At 41.2% G+C, this 24,609-nt stretch overlaps 1 protein-coding gene across 5 annotated transcripts in view; it reads right to left on the bottom strand.

Annotated features, from left to right (window-relative positions):
- The window catches only part of slc4a11 (solute carrier family 4 member 11), a 284,841-nt gene that overhangs the window by 220,597 nt on the left and 39,635 nt on the right, over positions 1-24,609 (bottom strand). Inside the window, exon 2 of one of the 5 annotated variants that reach the window (XM_059965724.1) lies at positions 9,212-9,539. The exons of the other annotated variants lie outside the window; for them this stretch is intronic. Within the exon in view, the coding sequence (XP_059821707.1) occupies positions 9,212-9,314 (103 nt within the window). The 5' untranslated portion in view covers positions 9,315-9,539. The remainder of the gene's footprint in view (positions 1-9,211; positions 9,540-24,609) is intronic. 5 annotated transcript variants of the gene reach the window in all.

Here is a 24,609-nt window from a genome sequence, read left to right as displayed (position 1 = left end):
TTGTTCTCTTTTACACTGGTGTTCGGGAAATGTCATTAAACAAGCTTGAATCTTGAATTATTGTTTCCATGCTAATCACCAAGGCACAAAGATTAAAATTCAATTAAGTATGCAGATCATAGACTTTAATAATAATAACTTACTTACAGAGTATTTTCATACAATGGGATAAAATGCAATCGTGAAAGTAAAAGACAAAAGATGTCAGTTAAGAGCAAGGATAAATAAATAGGTTTTGAGCTGCTTTATAAGTGTCAACTGAGTCTGTGTCCCTTATCGTTTTCGCTATTGAGTTCCTCAGTTTAGGAGCTTAATTGAAAAAAGTTGACCTGCCAGTTATCTTTTGAGGGAGATGGTTTAAATTTAAGAGACTGGAGGAAGAAGACCTGAGAGCTTGGGTAGAATTATAAAACAAAAGTGATTCTGTGATGTACATCGGACCCTGACCATTGAGAGCTCCATAAACGAGTGAAGGAACTTTAAAACAAATTCTAAAAGATACAGGAAGCCAGTTCAGAGTAGTTAGGATGGGAGTAATATGCTCCCTCATCCTGGTTTTCATAAAAATTCTGGCAGTGGCATTCGGAATGAGTTGAAGTTTGTCAATAGATTGCTTTGGAAGACCAGTAGAAAGTGCATCACAGTAATTTAGTTTATTCAATATAAAGATGTGAATAAGTTTTTCAGTATCATTATGTGATAGAAATGGATGTACCTTTGCAATATTTCTTAAGAGTAGTAATGCTCCTCTAGTCAGTTCTTTAATGAACAGGAGGAGGTAATGTTTCAGGCACATTAGTTGTGCCTGAACAAGTTGTTGCTAACTTCATATAAATCTACTCTGTTTGTAGTTGGAATCAATTTAGTTGATATCAGTTCAACAGACTGCACTGGTAAACAAATTTCTATAGATGCACAGTGGAGACTATCCTGTTTTGTTGCATCACATTCTGGTATGGAATCACCAATGCACAAGCAAGTAAAAGCTTACAAAAAGTAGTGGATACATAGAAACAGAAAATCTACAGCACAATACAGGCCCTTCAGCCCACAAAGTTGTGCCGAACATGCCCCTACCTTAGAAATTACTAGGCTTACCTATAGGCCTCTATTTTTCTAAGCTCCATGTACCTACCTAAAAGCCTCTTAATACCCTATTGTATCTGCATTGACCAGTGTTGCCGATAGCCCATTCCATGCACTCACCACTGTCTGAGTAAAAAACTTACCCCTGACATCTCCTCTGTACCTATTCCCCAGCACCTTAAACCTGTGTTCTCTTGTGGCAACAATTTCAGCCCTGGGAAGAAGCCGCTGCCTATCCACACAATCAATGCCTCTCATCATCTTGTATACCTCTATCAGGTCACCTCTCATCCTCCGTCGCTCCAAGGAGAAAAGGCTGAGTTCACTCAACCTATTCTCATAAGGCATGCTCCCCAATCCAGGCAACATCCTTGTGAATCTCCTCTGCACATTTACTATGGCTTCCACATCCCCTTCCTGTAGTGAGGTGACCAGAACTGAGCACAGTACTCCAAATGAGGTGACCAGGGACAACATTACCACTCAGCTCCTAAAGTCAATTCCACGATTGATGGAGGCCAATACACCGTATGCCTTCTTAACCACAGAGTCAACCTGCACAGCTGCTTTGAGCGTCCTATGGACTCAGACCCCAGATCCCTCTGATCCCCCACATTGCCAAGAGCCTTACCATTAATACTACATTCTGCCATCATATTTGACCTACCAAAATGAACCACTTCACACTTATCTGGGTTGAACACCATCTGCCACTTCTCAGCCCAGTTTTGCATTCTATCAATGTCCCACTGTAACCTCTGACAGCCCTCCACACTATCCACAACACCTCCAATCTTTGTGTCATCAGCAAACTTACTATCCCCTCCCTCCACTTCCTCATCCAGGTCATTTATAAAAAATCACTAAGGGTAAGGGTCCCAGAACAGATCCCTGAGGCACTCCACTGGTTACTGACCTCCATGCAGAATATGACCTGTCTACAACTACTCTTTGCCTTCTGTAGGCAAGCCAGTTCTGGATCCACAAAGCAATATCCCCTTGGATCCCATGTCTCCTTCCTTTCTCAATAAGCCTTGCATGGGTACCTTATTAAATGCCTTGCTGAAATCCATAAACACTACATCTACTGCTCTTCTTTCATCAATGTGTTTGGTCACATCCTCAAAAAATTCAATCAGACTCGTAAGGCATGACCTGCCCTTTAGAAAGCCATGCTGATGACTCCTAATCATATTATACCTCTCCAAATGTTCATAAATCCTGCCTCTCGGGTTCTTCTCCATCAACTTACCAACCACTGAGGTAAGATTCACTGGTCTATAATTTCCTGGGCTATCTCTACTCCCTCTCTTGAATAAAGGCACAACATTTGCAACCCTCCAATCCTCCACAACCTCTCCCATCCACATTGATGATGCAAAGATCATCACCAGAGGCTCAGCAATCTCCTCCCTTGTCTCCCACAGTAGCCTGGAGTATATTTCATCCAGACCTGGCGACTTATCCAACTTGATGCTTTCATAAAGCTCCAGCACATCCTCTTTCTTAATATCTACACACTCGAGCTTTTCAGTCTGCTGAAAGTCATCACTATAATCACTAAGATCCTTTTCCATAGTGAATACTGAAGTAAAGTATTCATTAAGTACCTCTGCTATTCCCTCCGGTTCCATACACACTTTCCCACTGTCACACTTGATAGGTCCTACTCTTTCACGTCTTAACCTCTTGCTCTTCACATACTTGTAGAATGCCTTGAGGTTTTCCTTAATCCTGCCCACCGAGGCCTTCTCATGGCCCCTTCTGGCTCTCCTAATTTCCTTCTTAAGCTCCTTCCTAGTAGCCTTATAATCTTCTAGATCTCTAACATTACCTAGCTCTATGAACCTTTTGTAAGCTTTTCTTTTCTTCTTGACTAGATTTATTACAGCTTTTGTACACCACGGTTCCTGTACCCTACCATAACTTCCCTGTCTCATTGGAACATACCTATACAGAACTCTACACAAATATCCCCTGAACATTTGCCACAATTCTTCTGTACTTTTCCCTGAGAACATCTGTTTCCAATATAAGTTTTCAATTTCCTGCCTGATAGCCACCTAGTTCCCCTTACTCCAATTAAATGCTTTTCTAACTTGTCTGTTCCTATCTCTCTCCAATGCTATTGTAAAGGAGATAGAATTATGATCACTATTTCCAAAATGCTCTCCCATTGAGAGATCTGACACCTAACCAGGTTCATTTCCCAATACCAAATTAAGTACAACCTCTGCTCTTGCGGCTTATCTACACACTGTGTCAAGAAACCTTCCTGAACACACCTAACAAACTCCACCCCTTCTAAACCCCTCGGTCTAGGGAGATGCCACTCGATATTTAGGAAATTAAAATCTCCCATCACGACAATTCTGTTATTATTACACCTTTCCAGGATCTGTTTCCCTATCTGCTCCTCGATATCCCTGTTACTATTAGGCAGCCTATAAAAAAAACACCCAGTAAAGTTATTGACCCCTTCCTGTTCCTAACCTCCACCCACAGAGATTCCGTAGACAATCCCTCCATGGCATCCACCTTTTCTGCAGCCATGACACTATCTCTGATCAACAGTGCCACTTCCCCACCTCTTTTGCCTCCCTCCCTGTCCTTTCTGAAACATCTAAAACCTGGCATTTGAAGTAACCATTCCTGTCCCTGAGCCATCCAAGTCTCTGTAATGGCCACCACTTCATAGCTCCAAGTACTGATCCATGCTCTAAGCTCATCCACTTTGTTCACAACACTCCTTCTTTACAGCCCAGTCCATTGCAGGAGAAGCCCTCCCCACCATCGAACACATCTATAAGGACCATGGCCAAAAGAAAGCATCCTCCATCGTCGTGTACCTCACCATCCAGGCCATGCTCTGTTCTCACTGCTGCCATTGGGTAGGAGGTACAGCAGACTTAGATCCAACACCACCAGTTTCAGGAATTGTTATTACCCATCGATCATCAGGCTCTTGAACCAAAGTGGATAACTTCATTCACTGCAACACAACCTATCAGGGAGTCTACAACTCATGTTTTCAATATTATTTATTTACTTATTTCTTCTTATTATTGTTACTTAGTTCTTTTTCTCAGCTCAAACTGATAAAACCTGAAGTACAAGTGTAACCAAATGCGCTCATTTGTCAATTGCTAGGAACGTTCGGACTATTCTAGCAGTATTGTGGCTTTCTGAGGAGTTACATAGATATTACTGTGTAGCCCTGAGTTTAAAGCTATTGTGTAGTGCCTTTGGGATGTCACCATTTGTAGATGCTACTATCGGGACAATGAATACCTTGTTCATGTTCCAAAGTCTTTCCATTTCCTCTTTTAATTCAGCACGGGCCGGCTAGTGGCACAATGGCATCAGCGCTGGACTCCGGAGCAAAGGCTCCTGAGTTCGAATCCAAGTCAGGCCACCTCTGAGCACGCTTTCCATCCGTGCCGTGTTGAGAGTCGAGCTAGCCACTCGGCCTCGTAAAAAATACAAGGGTCGAGTCAGGAATGTTCATTTCGTGACCTGGTTAATCCAAAAGGAGACCGATCCTGACACCACACGCCAGACAAGAATGTCTGACTGTCTGGTGTGACATGCTAAAAAAAATTAGCATATTTCTGGTGTTTTTCACTTACTGATTTCTGTATGTATGTGTGTTTGGAATGGTGATATCTGATAAATAAGTTGTTCTTGCTTATTTATCCTGTAGCATTATTATATCCGGACAATTGTTATGGATTGTCCTATCTGTAATTGTTCGTAATATAATTTGATCAGTCATAATATAATCTGTAGGATTCTGATTCTAAAACTGGATCAGGCTTGTATTTATTTATTTGATTTATTTTATGAGTATGTATTTTAAAGCAAGCTTTACCACTTGAATGTCTGACACTTGATTTTGTCTATGTAAGTAATCAGATTGTGTTAAACTGGTATTCTTTCCTGTAATGTTGGACTGGTTCTGGTTTTTCTCAGCATTTTCTACATTTATCATCTTGAATTTTTTTTGTTTTTATTATGTATTTTTGATAATTCTTTTGTGTTAACCACCTGGTCCTGTACTGCCCCGAGGATTCCTTCTGTTTCTGGGAAGAGGTCTCCAACTCTGAGCCAGGCATTTGATGCTTCCTTATTGCCATCTAGTCTGCTCAGTTTGTGGGGATGTCTTCCATGGAGGGTCATGGTCGTCCATTGGTTAACTTTTTCTTCAATAATGGAAATGTCTTCATTCTTCAGGATTGTGGGCTCATTTAAATTTAGTGGTGTATACTTCATATTGGAATTGCATATGCATGGAGTCCTGATTCCTGTTTCATTAATGGAAGTATATCCTTCGAAGTTTCATCTGACTGTTGTGTAGATTTTTGATGTCTTATTCCTCTTCCCCCTTCCGATCTGGATAGTGTTAACTGACGAAGGAGTAAATAATTTCACATCACCCATGTATAGAAGGTGTGTTCAGGTATAGCTCATTTCATTGCTTCTAATTTGATACCCAATTTTCATATTGAAATGTGGAAGATTTCTGCTTTTCTGCTGTGCTTGGTTTAGAATTATGGAATTCATTATCAGTTGTTCTTCACATCCTTTCATACCTTTACAGTATCCTTTCTGTAAGCATATTGTCGTTATCTAGGTGAGTGGTGATTAGTTGCCAGATACATGATGTTACTATTTTATATATAGTTTGTAAACAAGTAATAGGATGATATTTTGATAGATCTTTTATAATCTCTGTATTTATTATTATTATTTGTATTTGCACATATTGTCCTCTTTTGCACACTGTTATTGTTGGGAAGGAGATACAGAAGCCTCAAGGCACACACTCAGCAATTCAGGAACAACTTCTTCCCCTCTGCCATCCGATTTCTGAATGGACATTGAACCCATGAACACTACTTCACTACTTTTTTAAAAATTTCTGTTTGTTTTCGTTACTTAGTTTAACTTAACAATTTAGGAGACATATATTTACTTTATGTAACTCAGTTTTTCTTCCTCTATATTTATCATTGTACCACTGTCACCAAGTTAAGAAATTTCACGACATATGCTGGTGATATTAAATCTGATTCTGGTTGTCAGTCTTGTGTGTAGTTCTTGATTGATTTTATTGTATTTCTTTGCTCCACTGTGAATTCCTGCAAGAAAACAAACCTCAGTGTATGTCGGCATTTACCTACTTTGATAGTAAATTTATGTAGAACTTCAGTGCACTCTATTTACGTTGTGTTTCATCTATTAAAGCATCGGAATAAATAGCACCTCCCAGATCAGTGACTTTTAACACTGGGCTGCCAGAGGCATCAGTGAGTGGGAAAGCACCACTTGAACATTCTCCCTCCAGTTCACACACAATCATAAATTAGATACCACTAGTCTCTTGAACAGATGTTGCTTATATTAAAGATAATTCTTGATCTCTCTTTCCCGGTTGCTCCGGTTTCCTCCCACATTCCAAAGGTGTACGGGTTAGGGTTAATATGTTGTGGGCAGGCCATGGTGGCAGAAGTATACCGACACTTGGGGTGTCCCCAGCACAACTTTGGCCAGTGTCGGTCATTGACAAAAACGCGCATTTCACTTTAATTTTTGATGTACGTGTGGCAAATAAACTGATCTAATCTCTAATCTAATAAATTTAATCTCATCTAATCAACTTTATCATGGCCCTCGTGCCCTACCTGCAACTGCATGTTAGACCATAAGACACAAAAGTAGAATTAGGCCTTTTGGCCAATCAAGTCTGCTCTGTTATTTCATCATGGCTGATTCATTATCTCTCCCACCCCCATTCTCTTGCCTTCTCCCCATAACCTCAGACACCCTCACTACTCAAGAATCTATCAACTTCGGCTTTAAATCTACCCAAAGACTTGGCCTCCACAGTTGTGTGTGGCAATGACTTCCACAGATTCACCACCCTCTACCTAAAGGAATTCTTCCTTATCTCTGTTCTAAATGGACATCCCTCTATTCTAAGGGTGTGCCTTCTGGTTCAAGGTACCCCTCCCCTCCCACCTTATAGGAAACGTCCTCTCCACAATCTCCACATCCACTCTATCTAGGGCCTTTCAATATTCGATAGCTTCCAATGAGATTCCCCCTCATTCTTCTAAACTCCAGTGATACAGGCCCAGAGCCATCAGACATGCATCATACATTAACCATTTAATTCCCGGAACCATCCTCATTGTATGGTGCAAACCCGAATTTTGGCAGAGGCTGGAACTTGGAAGTAGCGCACACACAAGATGCTGGAGGAACGCAGCAGGGTAGGCTGTACTTTTGGAAGGAGACGGATGGCTGACATTTTGTGTTGAGGAGGACCTTGACCGGAAACATTGACTTTCCAGTATCCTCCGTAGATGCTGCCCTGAACTGCTGAGTTCCTCCAGCATTTTGTCAGAATCAGAATCAAGTTTATTATCACTGGCATGTGACATGAAATTTGTTAACTTAGCAGCAGCAGTTCAATGCAATACATAATCTAGCAAAGAGAAATAAATAAATAAATTACAGAATGTATATATTGAATAGATTAAAAAACGTGCAAGAAAAACAGTGCTGCTTCGTTTTGTGTGTGCTACATTATATTCTGCCTTCTGTTTTGTTTTTCTTTTGTTCTATCTCGATGCTTGGAGTGATCTGTCTGGATGGTATGCCACAAAAGCTTTTCACTTATCTCCGTACTTGTGTATCACCTTTTCTATCTCATCATTGTGTCTAAGTCCTGGAATTCACTGCAGAATGATGCAGTAGTTCAAGGAGGCTCACCATCATTTTTTTTTCACTCTCAGGGAGTAATTAGAATGCTATCAAATGTAAACTATGCCACTGGCAGCCAAAATCCTTGATTACGGATTCTATTCATAGACGGGAGCTTCACACTTCAGTTACCCTTGACCTTCGTTACTGCCTGTTCAAAACATTTAAGGTTGAACAAAAGTTCAAAACATTTAAGGTTGAACAAAAGTTTTGGATGAGAGATAGTTGGATTTATGATATATAAAAAATAAGCAGAGTTAATATTTTAAACACAAGATTCCGCAGGCACTGGAAATCTTGAGCAACACACAGAAAATTCTAGAGGAACTCAACAGGTCATTTCAGGTCAATTGAGCCAGCACTTTGCGTGTCTTCCAGCAGCTATTGTGTTAATGGTATTTAAGTATGTTAGAACTCCAGAAGAGGTGCGAGGGTAGGTGATGGGGTGGGCAGTAGGTTTACAATAAAGCCACGTTGATTTACTTTATTTATCCCTTATTATTATTTTCTTTTGTTTTTTTTTCATCTATATTATGTATTCATTGAACTGCTGCTGCGAAGTTAACAAATTTCACATCACGTGCAGGTGATAATAAACCTGATTCTGGTTTGTTCTGTTGACTGTTGCAACAGGCTTCAGTAACAAGTTCAAGTCTATTGTCATGAGTGTACATATCCAGGGTATGTGCTAATTCTGCTCCTATCTCTTGTGGTTAGCTACTACTGCCACAAGACAACATATTTCATGGCATATGGCAGTGGTGTTAAATCGGATTCTGATTCTGATTTTGAAATCTTCCAGTGGATTATTGCTCCAGATTCCAGCATCTGTAGTTGCTTGTCCCCCTTGTCTCCTGCTAGGAAGTTTACATAGTAAGAATGTTAATGCATCCTCTGGAAGACTTTGAAAGACTCTGGAAGACTTTAGCAGTATCTCCAGGGATGCCGATGACTTGTCATCACTTTAATTATTTAAATAATGTCTGGATATTGTATGGCAGGCATTTGACGTTTAATATACACCCTTCATAAAACATCCTGACACTGGGTGGCACATCAGCATCATGGTTAGCAAAACACTCTGCAGCGACAGTGATCAGGGTTCAGTTCCTGACACTGTCTGTAAGGAGTTCAATGCGTTCTCCCCGTGATCGTGTAGGTTTCCTCCCACATTCCAAATCCGTACGGGTTAGGGTTAGCAAGTTGTGGGCATGCTATGATGGTGCCGGAAGTGTAGTGACACTGGTGGACTGTATTGGCCATTGACACAAATGACGCCATTTGTAAACATGGTTATTTTGATGCACATATGAAAAACTAAACTAAACTTTAGAAAGGAAGAATAAATATTTCAGACCTGTACAATACTTGTGGGCTGTGCCCGGCATATTCTCCATCTGTGTAGTTAAGCTACTGGTCTCCCGCTCTGGTTGGTTGTCCTTGCTAGTGAGAGGGAGCATGTCTGAGATACTGAAGTGTTGGGAGGGGTATTAGTTTTTCTGATGGACTCTAGATCATGGTCTGTTTGGGGGCTTTGCTCTTGCATTCTTGGTGGAGGGAAGGTCTCGGTGCTTTTGCTGGAGCAAGTGGGGGGAGGGTTGATGCTATTGCAGCTGCTTGGGAAGGGGAGGATGAGGTTTTGATGTTTCTGTCATTCTTTGGGTCTTTTTCTGTCTCGTGGACATCTGCGAAGAGTAAGAATTTCAGGTTGTACACTGTATTCATTCCGATATTAAATTAAACCATTGAATCACTGATGCATTTCACTGTATGTTTCAATATTTCACACAAGCTGTTCTGACTCTTTGAACTCTTTCTCTTTCTCTTTTCACAGATGCTATCTAACCTTGCAGCATTTTATGCTTTTTAGATTACCTGCAGTGTTGGCTTCGGTGAATTTTCAGATTTGTGCCACTTTTCAACCCGGACATTTAATTTGTAGAACAACTTCCCATTCACAGCTTGTCTGAAAATGCTTTAACAGTTGTATAAGTAAATACTTCAGATTCAGATTTATTAATCACATATACACCAGAACCTGCAGTGAAATGCATCATTTGAGTTAACAACCAACTCATCTCAGGATGCGGTTGGGGGCCACCCGCACATGTCACCACGTGTTCAGAGCAATAAATATTAAAGTAAAGGCAAAGGAAGTGCAAGAACCCAGAAATAATGATCGAGAAAGTGTCCAAATGATTGTTATGGTTATAAAGTCACAGAACACTACAGCGCAGAAACAGATCCTTAGGTTCCCCTAGTATGTTTCAAATTAGCATCCCACCTATTCCCATTGACCTACACCCAGACCATAGCCCTCCGTACCCCTCCCAATCATGTGCCTATCCAAATTTCTCTTAAATGTTGAAATCAATCACTCATCCACCGCTTCCACTGGCAACTCATTCCACACTCTCACCACCCTGAGTGAAGAAGTTCCCACTCAGGTTCCCCTTAAACATTTCACCTTTCACCCTTAACCCATCACCTCCAGTTCTCGTCTCACTCAACCTCAGCAGAAAAAGCCTGCTTACATTGACCCTGCCTATACCCCTCACACATGGTTAAGATAAAATTATTGACCATTTTAAGACAACACTAGGCCACTGAAACCCTCAAGAGGACCACAACCTTGTCATGATTTGGAGATTTGTGTGCTGGAGAGCTATGTTGGCTGGAGTCAGGGCTTTGTGCTTTGGCTCTTGTTAGGTCACCCAAACAGGTCAAAGGGTAGAAGTCAGACTAACAGTGGCCCATCAGCCCTCCAGGTTTGGGGGTTTGGATCAGGGCTAGAACCCCGACTGCTCAAACAAAACTGTTATTGAAATTACATCGAGGAGTCCTTCTGCATCTGTGTGCGACGATACTCCCGACTCTCCAGCCGGGGTTTGCATTAGTGAAAATCGAGAGGAAGCTACCGGTGTGATGAAGGAAGCCCTGGACACTGCCGGACAGCTAGAGATGGAGGACCTCCATTGCTGCCCTGAGCAGCAGTAGTGTATCAGGCCATTCATATGAAAGGTCCCTGGGAAGGATGAGGGGGATTTTAGTGATGCTAAACAGGAGGAAAAACGATAACCAGAAAATTACACAGAACAGAAGATGCTTGTTTGGCCTCTTGTGTTTTGACTGGCTCTTTGCTGTAACTATCCAGTTTTCCCTATCATCCCTCATCCTCCTCCCTCGTGTGTGTTGTCTCCATCATCCTTTCTCCTTCCCCAAGCTCATGCAACTTTATTGCACAAACACTCATTTGATCTCCTTTTAAAAGTTCCCGATGAATCTGCTCCGGCATTTCTCAGGCAGTTCATTTGAAATCACATTAATTTAACTAAAAAATTTTTTTAAACTTCCTGTCATCACTTCCTTAAACACAGAAGGAAGCAAGACTGGTGACTGAATGTTAAATATGTCAATCAGTGATTTGTAAAGGTATGGGGACAGCTGATACCATCTAACGTAACATGCTGTAGAAAGGAAATCATTGAGTGATGGGCTAAGTTATTTTTGACTCCTCAGAGTTTACTTATTTAGAAAGACAGCGAGGAACAGGCCCTTCCAGCCAAACAAGCTGCACACCTAATTAACACTAGCCTAATTACAGGGCAGTTTACACTGACCAATTAACTTACTAACCAGTACATCTTTGGTCTGTGGGGGGAATCAGGGACACCTGGAGGAAATCCATGCAGCCACTGGGACAACATACAAACTCTTTACCGACAGCGCTGGAACTGAATTCCGAACTCCGACACCCTGAGCTGTAACAACATTGCGCTAACCGCTACGCAGAACAGTGGTGCACAGGAATAAGTCTGAAGAAGGGTCTCGGCCCAAAATGTTGACTCTTTACTCTTTTACATAGATACTGCCTGGCCTGCTGAGTTCCTTCAACATTTTGTGTGTATTACCTGTAGTCTGCGATGTTATGCTGAACTGATTAAGCTCACAACATCTAATTTTGCTTGCACATAGTCCATATTTATGTGCCTATCTAAGAGCCTCTTAATTGCCTCTATTACCTCTGCCTCCACCATCTCCTCTGGCAGCCCACTCCAGGCATCCACCAACTCTGATTTTCTAAATAATTTGCCCCACAGGTCTTTGAACTTTGCCCATCCTACCTTAAATGCATCCATCTAGTATTAGAGATTTCAACACTGGGAGGGTACAAAAGAGATACCAGGTGTACCAACTGGAATGCCTCTCATAATCTTATAAACTTCAGATAGGCTACCCCTTAGCCTCTGACAATCCACTAAAAGTAATTCCAGCTTGTCCAACCTGTCTGTATACAAAATGCCCTCTGGTAAACCCCTTCTGCACCCGCTCCAAAGCCTCCACATCCTTCCCATAATGTGATGAACAGAACTGAATGCAACTAGACAATAGGCAATAGGTGCAGGAGTGGGCCATTTGGCCCTTCTAGCCAGCACCACCATTCACTGTGATTATGGCTGATCATCCACAATCAGTACCCCCGTTCCTGCCCTCTCCCCATATCCCTTGACTCCACTATCTTTAAGAGCTCTATCTAACTCTTTCTTGAAAGCATCCAGAGAATTGGCCTCCACTGCCTTCTGATGCAGAGCATTCCACAGATCCACAGCTCTCTGGGTGAAAAAGTTTTTCCTGAACTCTGTTCTAAATGGCCTACGCCTTAGTCTTAAACTGTGGCCTCTGGTTCTGGACTCACCCAACATCGGGAACATGTTTCCTGCCTTTAGTGTGTCCAATCCCTTAATAATCTTATATGCTTCAATCAGAGCCCCTCTCATCCTTCTAAATTCCAGTGTATACAAGCCCAGTCGCTCCAATTTTTCAACATATGACAGTCCCGCCATCCCGGGAATTAATCTCGTGAACCTACGCTGTACTCCCTCAATAGCAAGAATGTCCTTCTTCAAATTTGGAGACCAAAACTGCACACAATACTCCAGGCATGGTCTCACCAGGGCCCTGTACAACTGCAGAAGGACCTCTTTGCTCCTATACTCAACTCGCCTTGTTATGAAGGCCAACATGCCATTAGCTTTCTTCACTGCCTGCTGTACCTGCGTGCTTAAATTGGATGTTTTTCTGTCCTGATAACATGATGTCTGAGTGCTTGCATCACATTTAGGTTTATTATCATTAACAATAAACCAGATTCTCTTTTGTGGCAAAAGTAATGGTTCTTTAAGGTTGTTTAGCCATGGGGGTGGGGGGGGGGGGAGTTTGTAGTGGGGTAAGGTCCCACTACTTATTAAATGCTCGCAGTGGTGTGTGTCCCAAATAGCCTCTGACAACCATGTCCAGCTCCAAGCCTTCATGTGCGGTTTAGTTACACAACCTGGTGAACTGTTTCTACTGGCAGGAGAAGGGGCAAAGGAGCCTTAAAACTAGTCTTTCCAGGTATTTGGGGCTCAGCAACCATTTTAGCTAGGAGAAGGAAAACTCTGATCTCAAACGTCCACTGCCTTACGGCTATACCCACTCATGGGGGAGCACTTCGGGAGTAAACCCCGAGGAAAAATCTGGAGCTGGAGTCCCAAAGACAGTCCCATGTTGAGTTCACCACTGACTGGCAACTCCCACAATGCCGCTGATGCCAGGCGCTATCAGTCTCTGCCGTTCCTTTAGATTCATCTGCTGCGTGGAGAGTGGGAGCCTGCTACGTGGGCAGCAGCTTGCCCAGACTTGTGTATCACAAAGACAGACAGGATGCAACACCCTTGGTCAACCCTGACCAACCGAGGGCCTCACAGAGCAATACATAAAAAGTTACTATATGTTATAACGAGAAATATAAAAAAAAAGCTAATAGTGCATAGAGAGAGAAAAAAGTAAAGAAAATGTTCACGAGTTCATGGTTCATTCAGAAATCTGATGGCAGTGGGGAAGAACATGTCCTCAAGACATAGAGTGAGGGTTTTCAGGCTCCTATACTTCTCCCCTGATGGTAGCAATAAGAAGAGATCTGTCCTAGATCCTTAATGATGGATGCTGCCCTCTTATGAAGATGTCCTTGATAGTGGGGGGGTGGGGGGTGGTACCCATGATGGAGCTGGATGTGTCTATAACCCCCTGCAGTCTCCTGTGGTCCTGTGAATTGCTGCGATCGAATGAGTTAGAATGCTCTCCACTGAACACCCATAGAAATTTGCAAGAGTCTTTGGTGACATAGCAAATCTTGTCAAACTCCTAATGAGGTAGAGTCACTGCCATGCCTTCTTTGTGATGGCATCAATGTGTTGGGCCCAGGAGACATCCTTGGAGATGTTGATGCCCAGGAACTTGAAGTTGCTCACCCTTTCCTCCAGTGAGCCCTCATTGAGGATTGACCTGTGTTCTCTTGACTACTAAAGTTCGCAATCAATTCCTTGGACCTGCTGACAGTAAGTGAAAGGTTGTTGTTGCAACACCATTCAACCAGCTGATCTGTCTCCTGTATATGTCCTCGTCACCATCTGAGATTCTGCCAACAAGCGCATCACATTTAGACAATCTGTTTTTCTTCAATTCTAGAGAAAGGAAGAAGATGGCTCCCTATTACCTTTTCAAGGGCAAATAACATGGGCATAAAACAGATTGTTTTTATGTAAGAGCTATTATATAACCTGATGGTGGTGGATAAGGAGCTGTTCTTCCTGTTGATAGTAATGAGAAGAAAGCACATCCAGGGTGGCCAACATCCTTACTGTTGGATGCCACCTTCCTGAGGCATCCTCTACCTAATGTCCTGCCTCAGAAAGCAACACTTATCATCAAAGGTCCTCACCATCTAGGCCATGCCATCTTCTCACAGCTACCACGGAGCAGGAGATATCTATGCCTTCTCATTACCATCCGAGCACTTGCCAACAAGCACAATGCAATTAAACAAAATCTATTTTTCTCTTCAATCCTAGAGACCTGTAGGAGCACCTTCATCACAAGGACAAGAAGATGGCTCACTATCACTTTCTCAAGGACTGTAAGACCATAAGGCATGAGAGCACTGAATCTGTTCCACCATTCTATCATGTCTAATTTATTATTTATTATTCTCCTGCCTTCTCCCTGTACCATCTGATGCACTTACTAATCAAAAACCTATCAACCACTTTAAATATACCCAATCACTTGGCTTCCACAGCCGTCTGTGGCAATGAATTCCACAGATTCAACGCCCTCTGGCTGTAGAAGTTCCTCCTCGTCTCTGTTCCAAAGGGATGTCCTGAGGTTGTGCCCTTTAGTCCTAGACTCCCCCACTATGGTAAATGTCCTCTCCACCACTCTATCTAGACTTTCAGTACAGTATTCAATAAGGTTCAATGATAACCCCCGCCACCACCCCCCCCCCCCCCCCATTCTTCGAAACTCCAGTAAGTACAGTGCTGGAGCTATCAAACACTCCGTGTACCCTTTCATTCCCGGGATCGTTCTCATAAAACTCCTCCGGACCCTCTCCAAAGCCAGCATGTCCTATGACAACTAGAACAAGACAATAAACCCTTAACCTTTTCACAATATGACAGTATATAATAATCTTCTTAATGTAAGAGCTATTATGTGGCTTGCCACATACCGCTGTTGACTGAAGGTCCTGTGGGAATGCAGTCTCGCTCAGTGGTGCTTGCAATAGAAGGTGCAGTATCTTGCAGTAGAATGGATCGGAAAGCAAAGAGTCTGGCTTGCTTTGTTTTGGCTGTGTTGACATGGTTCCAAAAGAGCCGCTACTGCTTCCGCCTGATAAGATTTTCTGCCTAAAACTGTTTGTTTCTGGGACTGAAGACAATGAATTCAATAGAATTTGAACTCCACCAGTATATCCCCTAGGAGTAAAATTAGGCCATTCAGCCCATCAAATCTGCTCTGTCATTGCATCATGACTGATTTATTTTCCCTCCCAGTCTCATTCTCCTGCTTTCTCCCAGAAACCTTTACCAATCAAAAATCCATCAACTTCCACTTTAAATATACCCAATGGCTTAGCCTCCTCAGTTGTCTGAGTAAAATTAATTCCACAGATTCATCACCTTCTGGAATATAGTTGTATTTCTATGTCTAAGCCAAAAGTGTCAAGGAGACCTTTAGAGGTGTCACCTGCAAGTGCTGAATCTGAACTGGAAAAAGGATGTTTCTGTAATTTCTAGTAAGCTGATTCTGGAAAAAAAAAGCCAAATGTAACCTAGTAAAATCCTAGAGGAAAATAATCAAGTTCCAACACTTGAAAAATAGCTTTGGAGTTACGAAGGACTATGGGGCTAGAAGCTGTAGTGGGAAATAGAAATGAGGTCAGTGATGAAGAAATAATAGATCTAAAGTCCAATAGTGACCTCCCAGGCTTGTGGCAAGCACGAAGAAATGTGTGTGTGAGGTGACATTTGGCTATCGCGAGGTAGAGGTCAGATTGATGGACAACCACAACAGAATGTAGTTAAGCTTTTCTGAAGTGAAAATTCCTTAGATTTTGAAAAGTTTAAGTGAGAAATTAAAATATACATGAATCATATTGTTTCTTTTTAGGGCGTGATAAATATAGTTTAGAATGGCTTCAGATTCGTATTCAGATTTAGTCATCACGTTTACGTGGAAACACAGTGAAATGCATCATTTACGTTAACAACCAACATCTAAGGATATACTGTAGTAAGCTTATTGAATTGTCCCCTTGTGCAATAGGTACAGGGATAGTAGGGGGATGGGAGGGCTAAGGTCCTGGTGTGGGTTGGTGAGAGTAGGCAGTTTAAATGGCTCAGCATAGGGCTAGATGGACCGAAGGGTCAGTTTCTGTGCTGTACTTCTCTATGACCTTAATAAGGTGGACTTGATATGGCCTTGCACGTTATTGTCTGCCTGCACTGCACTTTCTCTGTAACTGCAGCACCTTATTCTGCATTCTGTCATTGTTTTCCCTTGTACTACTTCAACACACTGATGTGATGAAATGATCTTTATGGAAGGCATGCAAAACAAAGCTTTGTTTTAACTGTACCTCAGTAAATGTGACAATAATAGACTACTTCACCAATTCATAAAAGAAAATAAAAACACAGGATATGCTGTTGTAGCTACTAAGAACATATTGTACAAGTAAACAAATTAAATGGAAAATCCTTAGGTCACCTCAAGCTTCTCGATAACAGAAAAAAAGTCCCACCTATTAGAACTTTGCAGGTAAACCTACCCTCTTAGTTCTTAATAAATCCTTATTACTTCCTTTCTAATAGCCATGTATTCCTTGTATAATCTCTTCTTCTTCATGTGCCTTGCGCGTTACATGCTTGGGCAATCATGGCTTTCAACATCGAACGATCCCACGCAGCGTCAATGATATCTCGCACACTTGGATCTGTTAGTTCTTTCTCAGTGCCCATATATTTTCTTCATTGCCTTCCTCTTTCCTGTTTCCCAGGCATACAGCCTTGTAATGTAAGGCGTTCTGTTTCTTCCTTTCTGATGACATGGCCCAGGAATTTAAGTTTCCTCTCATTTAATGTTCTCATTAAAGATCTTTTTATATGGGCACGTCGGAGCACTGCCTCATTAGTTACCCTATCTCTATATGATATTTTCAGCATTCCTCTAAGAAACCACATTTCTGTTGCTTCTAAGTTTCTTTGGAGTTCTGGTGTTATAGTCCAGGTTTCAGAAGCATTCAGCAAGATTGACCAGATGTAGCATTTTAATAGCCTAAACCTTGTCATAGAAATGTGTCTATTGGTAAAAATGGGTTTCATTTTTTGGAAGTTGGTTTTGCATATGGCAATTCTTTTTATTTCTACTTTACATCTAGCATCTTGTGATATAAAGCTACCAAGGTAATGAAAGCTGCTCTTTTGTTCAATCGCTTGTTTACCGATGTACAATTGGCAGCTGGGAGTATCCTGCTGTTTTGCTATTACTAAACATTTGGTTTTTTTACAGTTGATGATTAGACCAAAATCTGCACTTGTTTGTACTACTTTGTCTAGGAGGATCTGTAGGTCTTCTGCAGCACTTGCTATTAGGGTGGTATCGTCTGCATATCTTATATTGTTGATGTTAACGCCTCCAATTTTTAGCCCATCTAGGTCTTCTATTCCTCTGAGAATCATTTCACTATAGATATTAAATAATTCTGGTGAGGCAACACATCCCCGTTTAACTCCTCTTTGAATTTTAGTCCAACTGCTTATATTATTATCAATTTTTACCACTGCCATTTGATTCCAATATAAATTTTGAAGCAGTTGTTGGTCCCTGCCGTCAATGCTTAGTTTAGTGAAAATTTGAAATAATTTTTCATGTTGCACTTTGTCAAATGCTTTAGTGAAATCAATAAAACATAAAAAAACATCATTTTGATATTCAATTGCCTTTTCTGAAAGCATTCGTAGTATGAAAATTGCATTCCTAGTTCCTCTATCCTCAATAAACCCATATTACTGTTTAGAAGTTTCTGGTCTTAACTTGTTTTTAATTTGACTCAGAACAATTCTCAACAAAATCTTTATTATGTGACTCATAAGGCCTTGTATAATATTGCTGTCAAATAAAAGCAGTTCAAAAGTTCAAAATAGATGTTATTGTCAGAAAACATATATATCACTACATACAACCGATATTTATTTTCCTGTGGGCATACTCAGCAAATCTATATAATAGTAACAATAACAGGATCAGTGAAAGATCAACCAGAGCTCAGAAGATAATAAACTGTGCAAATGCAAATATAAATAGATAGCAATAAACAACAAGAACATGAAATAACAAGATAAAGAGTCCTTCAAGTGAGATCACAACATCTGAATGGATGGGCAAGTGAGTGAAATTATCCGTTCGAATTAAGATCATGATGGTTGATGGGTAGTAACTGTTCTTGAACCTGGTGGTGCCAGTTCTGAGGCTCTTGTACCTTCTACCTGATGGTAGCAGTGAGAGGAGAGAATGGCCTGGGTGGTGAGGATCTCTGATGATGGAGGCTGCTTTCCTACAATAATGGTTAGGAGGGCTTTGCCCGTGATATACTGGGCCAAATCCACTACCTTTGAAAGGATTTTCCATAACTGGCCGTGATACATCCAGTCAATACGCTCGCCACTACACATCTATAGAAGTTTATCAAAGTTTTTGATGTCATGCCAAATCTCTGCAGACTCCCCAGGAATTTAAAGTTGCTAACCCTCTCCACCTCTGATCCTCCGATGAGGACTGGCTCATGGATCTCTGGTTTCCCTCTCCTGAAGTCTACGATCAGTTCCTTGGTCTGGCTGACATTGAGTGAGAGGTTGTTGTTTTGACACAACTCAGCTAACTTTTCAATCTCCCTGATGGCATTTATTCAATACTGCTCTAATAAAGTTCAATAGGATTACATGCACTATTTGTGAAAATATGTTCAATAATTCTAGCTAGTGAATGATTTTAGAGAGACTTATATACTTCAGAGAAAGGAACTCGCCACCACCCTCGTTCCAGACTATCACCCATTGCGGTGAGGTTAACCGAGAAGTAAACTGTTGCATAACCACATTCCAACAATAAATGTGACTTACAAAACTCCGGCACTTATTTTAGGATCAGCAGAGTAAATTTGTCAAAGTAGCGGCTAAAAAGCATTTTAGTCATCAGAAATATTCTGCGACATTTCCTGAAATGATTTGTTGAATAAAATTTACAATTTATTTTGTCCACATTTTAATATTTGGGGCCACCATATCTTGGGAAAGATTTTCAGGCCATAGAGAGGATATAAAGGTAGGCCATCAGGTAGGAGGTACAGAAGCCTGAAGGCACACACTCAGCGATTCAGGAACAGCTTCTTCCCCTTTACCATCTGATTCCTAAATGGACATTGAATCTTTGGACACAACTTCATTTTTTGTTAATATACAGTATTTTTGTTTTTGCACATTTTAAAAAATCTATTCAATGTACGTATACTGTAATTGATTTACTTGTTTATTGTTATTTTTATTTTTTCTGTGCTAGATTATGTATTGAATTGAACTGCTGCTGCTAAGTTTAGAACTATAAAACATTACAGCACAGAAACAGGCCTTTTGGCCCTTCTTGGCTGTGCCGAACCATTTTTCTGCCTAGTCCCACTGACCTGCACCTGGACCATATCCCTCCATTCCTCTCTCATCCATGTACCTCTCCAAGTTTTTCTTAAATGTTAAAAGTGAGCCTGCATTCACCACTTCAACTGGCAGCTCATTCCACACTCCCACCACTCTCTGTGTGAAGAACCTCCCCCTAATGTTCCCTTTAAACTTTTCCCTTTTCACCCTTAACCTATGTCCTCTGGTTTTTTTCTCCCCTGGCCTCAGTAGAAAAATCCTGCTTGCATTCACTCTATCTATACCCATCATAATTTTATACACTTCTATCAAATCTCCCCTCATTCTTCTACACTCCAGGGAATAAAGTCCTAACCTATTCAACCTTTCTTGGTAACTCAGTTTCTCAAGTCCCAGCAACATCCTTGTAAACCTTCTCTGCACTCTTTCAACCTTATTAATATCCTTTCTGTAACTAGGTGACCAAAACTGCACACAATACTCCTAATTCAGTCTCACCAATGTCTTATACAACCTTATCATTACATTTCAACTCTTACACTCAATACTTGGATTTATAAAGGCTAATGAGCCAAGATCTCTCTTTCCGACCCTATTTACCTTGTGATGCCACTTTTAGGGAATTATGTATCTATATTCCCAGATCCTTCTGTTCTACTGCACTCCTCAGTGCCCTACCATTTATCTTGTATGTTCTACCTTGGTTTGTCCGTCCAAAGTGCAATACCTCACACTTGTCTATATTAAACTCCATCTGCCATTTGTCAGCCCATTTTTCCAGCTGATCCAAATCCCTCTGCAAGCTTTGAAAACCTTCCTCACTGTCCACTACACCTCCAATCTTTGTATCATTAGCAAATTTGCTGAGCCAATTTACCACATTATCATCCAGATCATTGATATAGATGACAAATAACAATGGACCTCCCTGTAGCACACCAAATTTCATGTCACATACCAGTGATGATAAACCTGGTTTTGATACAGAGGATCCATTCTGTTATGTTTCCATCAATGCTCTGATGGAATGGAACATCTGATAGAAAGTAGAGGATATGGCCCAGTCTTTCACGGGTAAAGCCCTCCCCACTGCTGAGCACATCCATCGCAGGAAAGCAGCATTCAGCATCAGGGACGCCCACCACCCAGACATGCTCTTTTCTCACTGTTGCAATCAGCAAGAAAGTACAGGAGCTTCAGGACTCACAGCACCAGGTTGAGGGACAGTTATTACCCCTCAACCATCAGACTCTTAAACCAAAGAGGATAACTTTACTCGCCCCATCATTGAAAAGTTCCCACAGCCAGTGAACTCACTTTCAAGGACTCTTTATCTCATGTTCTTGATATTTACTGCTTATTTATTTATTTTTGTATCTGCACAGTATGTTGTGTTCTACATTCCAGTTTAACGCCCAAGTTCAATGGTCTTTCATTGATTCTGTTATAGTTATTATTCTACAGATTTATCGACTATGCCTACAAGAAAATTAATCTCAGGGTTGTAGATGGTGATATATATATATCTACTTTGATAATAAATTTACTGTGAATTTTAAATGTTATCTATATGGATTTCACTGTATCTTGGTTCATAAAACCAATAGACCATAAGACTTAGGGGCAGAATTAAGTATCAAGTATGCCCTGCCATTTCACTATGACTGAACCAATTTTCCTCTGAGCCCAATCTCATTCCTCCTCCCTGTATCCCTTCATGCTCTGACCAATCAAGAATCTATCAACCTCTGACTTAAATATACATAAAGACTTGGCCTCCACAGCTGCCTGTGGCAAAGAATTCCACAGATTCACCACTCTGGCTGAAGAAATTCCTCCTCGTCTCCATTCTAAAAGGTTGCCCCTCTATTCTGAGGCTGTATTCTCTGGTCTTCAGCTCTCCCACCATAGGAAACATCCTCTTCACATCCACTCTATCAAGGCCTTTCACCATTCAATGGCTTTCAATTAGTTCACACCTCATTCTTCTGAATTCAGGTGAATACATGCCCAGGACCATCAAAAACTCTTCATATGACAAGCCATTCAATCCTGGAATCATTTTCATGAATCTCCTTTGACCCCTCTCCAGTTTCAGCACATCCTTTTTAAGATAAGAGGCCCAAACCTGTTCACAATACTCCGAGTGAGGCCTCACCAGTGCTTTATAAAGTCTCAGCATCACACCCTTGCTTTTATATTCTAGTCCTCTTGAAGTGAATGCTTACGTCTCATTTGCCTTCCTCACCGCAGACTCAACCTGGAAATTAATCTTTCAGAAATCCTGCACAGGGTCTCCCAAGTTCCTTGCAGCTCTTTTTTTTTTGTATTTTCTCTTCATTTAGAAAAGAGTCAACACTTTCATTTCTTCTACCAAAGTGCGTGACCATACACTTCCCAACACTGCATTCCATCTACTGCTTCTTTGCCCATTCTCCTAATCTATCTAACTCCTTCTGTAGCTTCTCTACTTCCTCAAAACTAGCTGCCCCTCCAACTATCTTCATATCATCCACAAACTTTTCAACAAAGCCATCAATTCCATCATCCAAATCATTGACATGTAACATAAAAAGAATTGGTCCCAACACAGAACCCTGTAGAAAACTACTAGTCATGGTCAGCCAGAAAAGGCTCCCTTTATTCCCACTCTTTGCCTCCTGCCTATCAGCCACTGCTTTATCTTTCCTGTAACACCATGGGCCCATAGCTTGTTAAGCAGCCTCATATGTGGCACCTTGTCAAAGGCCTTCTGAAAATCCAAGTACACAACATCAAGTGATTCTCCTTTATCTATCCTGCTTGTTATTTCTTCAAAGAATTCCAACATATGTATCAGGCAAGATTTTCCCTTGAGGAAACTATGCTGACTATGACCTGTTTTATTATGCGCCTCTAAGCACCCTACGACCTCATCCTTCATAATCACTTCCAGCATCTTCCCAACCACTGAGGTCAGACTAACTGCCTTATAGTTTCCTTTCTTTTGTCTCTCTCTCTGCTTGAAGAGTGGAATAACATTTGTAATTTTTCAGTCATCCAGAACCATTCTAGAATCTAGTGATTCTTGAAAGATCATTGCTAATCCCTCCACTATCTCTTCAGCCACCTCTCTGGGGTGTACATCATCTGGTCCAGGTGACTTATCTACCTTCTCTCTACTTATGGTAGCTTCACAGATTTCATGTCCCCTGACATCTGGAACATCCAACATATTGCTGGTGTCTTTCACAGTGAAGACTGATACAAAATACCTATTCAGTTCATCCGCCATTTTGTTGTCCCCCATTACTACCTTTCCAGCCTCATTTTCCAGCAGTTTGATATCCACTCTCACCTTTCTTTTACACTTTATGCATCTGAATAAACTTTTGGAATCCTCTTTAATATTACTGGCTATCTTACTTTTGTATTCCATTTTTACCTTCTTAATTACTTTCTTAGTTGCCTTCTGTTGGTATTTGAAAGCTTTCCAGTTCTCTAACTTCCCACTAAGCTTTGACTTCTCTTGTTAGCCACAGTTGTATCATCTTTCCTTTAGAATATTTATTGCCCTTTGGGATGTATATGTTCTGCACCTTCTGAATTGCTTCCAGAAATTCCAGCCATTGCTGCTCTGCCATCATCCCTGCCAGTGTTCTTTTCCAATCAATTCTGGCCAACTCCTCTCTCGTGCCTCTGTAATTCCCTTTATTCCACTGAAATACTGATATATCTGACTTTTGCTTCTCCTTCTTATATTTCAGGGAGAATTTGATCTTATTATGATCACTTTCCCGTAATGATTCTTTTACCTTAAGCTCTCTAATCAATTGTGGTTCCTTGCACAACACCCAATCCAGAGTAGCAGATCGCCTCATGGGCTCTACCACGAGCTGTGCTGAAAAGCCATCTCATAGGCATTCTAGAAATTCCTCCTCCTGGAATCCAATGCCATCCTGATTTTCCAAATCTACCTGCATATGTCCCCCATGATGATTGTAACATTGCCCGTTTGGCATGCATTTTCTATCTCCCATTGTAATTTGTAGGCTGCATTCCTGCTACTGTTTGAGGGTTTGTATACAACTCCCATCAGGATCTTTTTACCCTTGCAGTTCCTTAGCTCTATCCACAGTGAATCAACAATTTCTGTCCAATGTCAACTCTTCCTAATGATTGGATTTCATTTTTTTTTTAACCAACAAAGCAACACTGCACCCTTTGCCTTCCTGCCTGTCTTTTTGATCCAGTGTGTATCCTAGGCATTAAGCTCCCAGCTATAATCTTTCAGTCATGATTCAGTGATGCCCACAACATCATACCTGCCAATCTGCATCTGTACTGCAAGTTTATTCACCTTATTCTGTCTCTTGTGCGCATTCAAATACAACACTTTCAGTTCTGTATTCACCCTTTTTGATTTTGTCCGCCTTTTGAGTTGTAACTCATCCTACTGACTGCAATTTTGCCCTAACAACAGCTTCTCTTTACTGCACATTGTCTCTATTTGTAAACCAGCTACCTCATCTTCAGCGCTATTGTCCACCTTTTCTACAATACTTCCTGCATTGAAATACTGGCAGCTCAGAACACTGGTTGCACTGTGCTCAACCTTTTTTTTCATCACTTTGTCTGAGGTCTAACCAACATCCACCTCCACAACTTCTCCACTAACTGTTCTGGCACTCTGGTTCCCATCCCCCTGTAACTCTAGTATAAACCTCACCGTGCAGCATTAATAAAC

Source organism: Hypanus sabinus, chromosome 3 (genome assembly GCF_030144855.1).
Source record: "Hypanus sabinus isolate sHypSab1 chromosome 3, sHypSab1.hap1, whole genome shotgun sequence".
Lineage (NCBI taxonomy): Eukaryota > Metazoa > Chordata > Chondrichthyes > Myliobatiformes > Dasyatidae > Hypanus > Hypanus sabinus.
The sequence above is the reverse complement of the archived record's forward strand: the minus strand, read 5'-3'. Positions and strand labels throughout refer to the sequence as shown.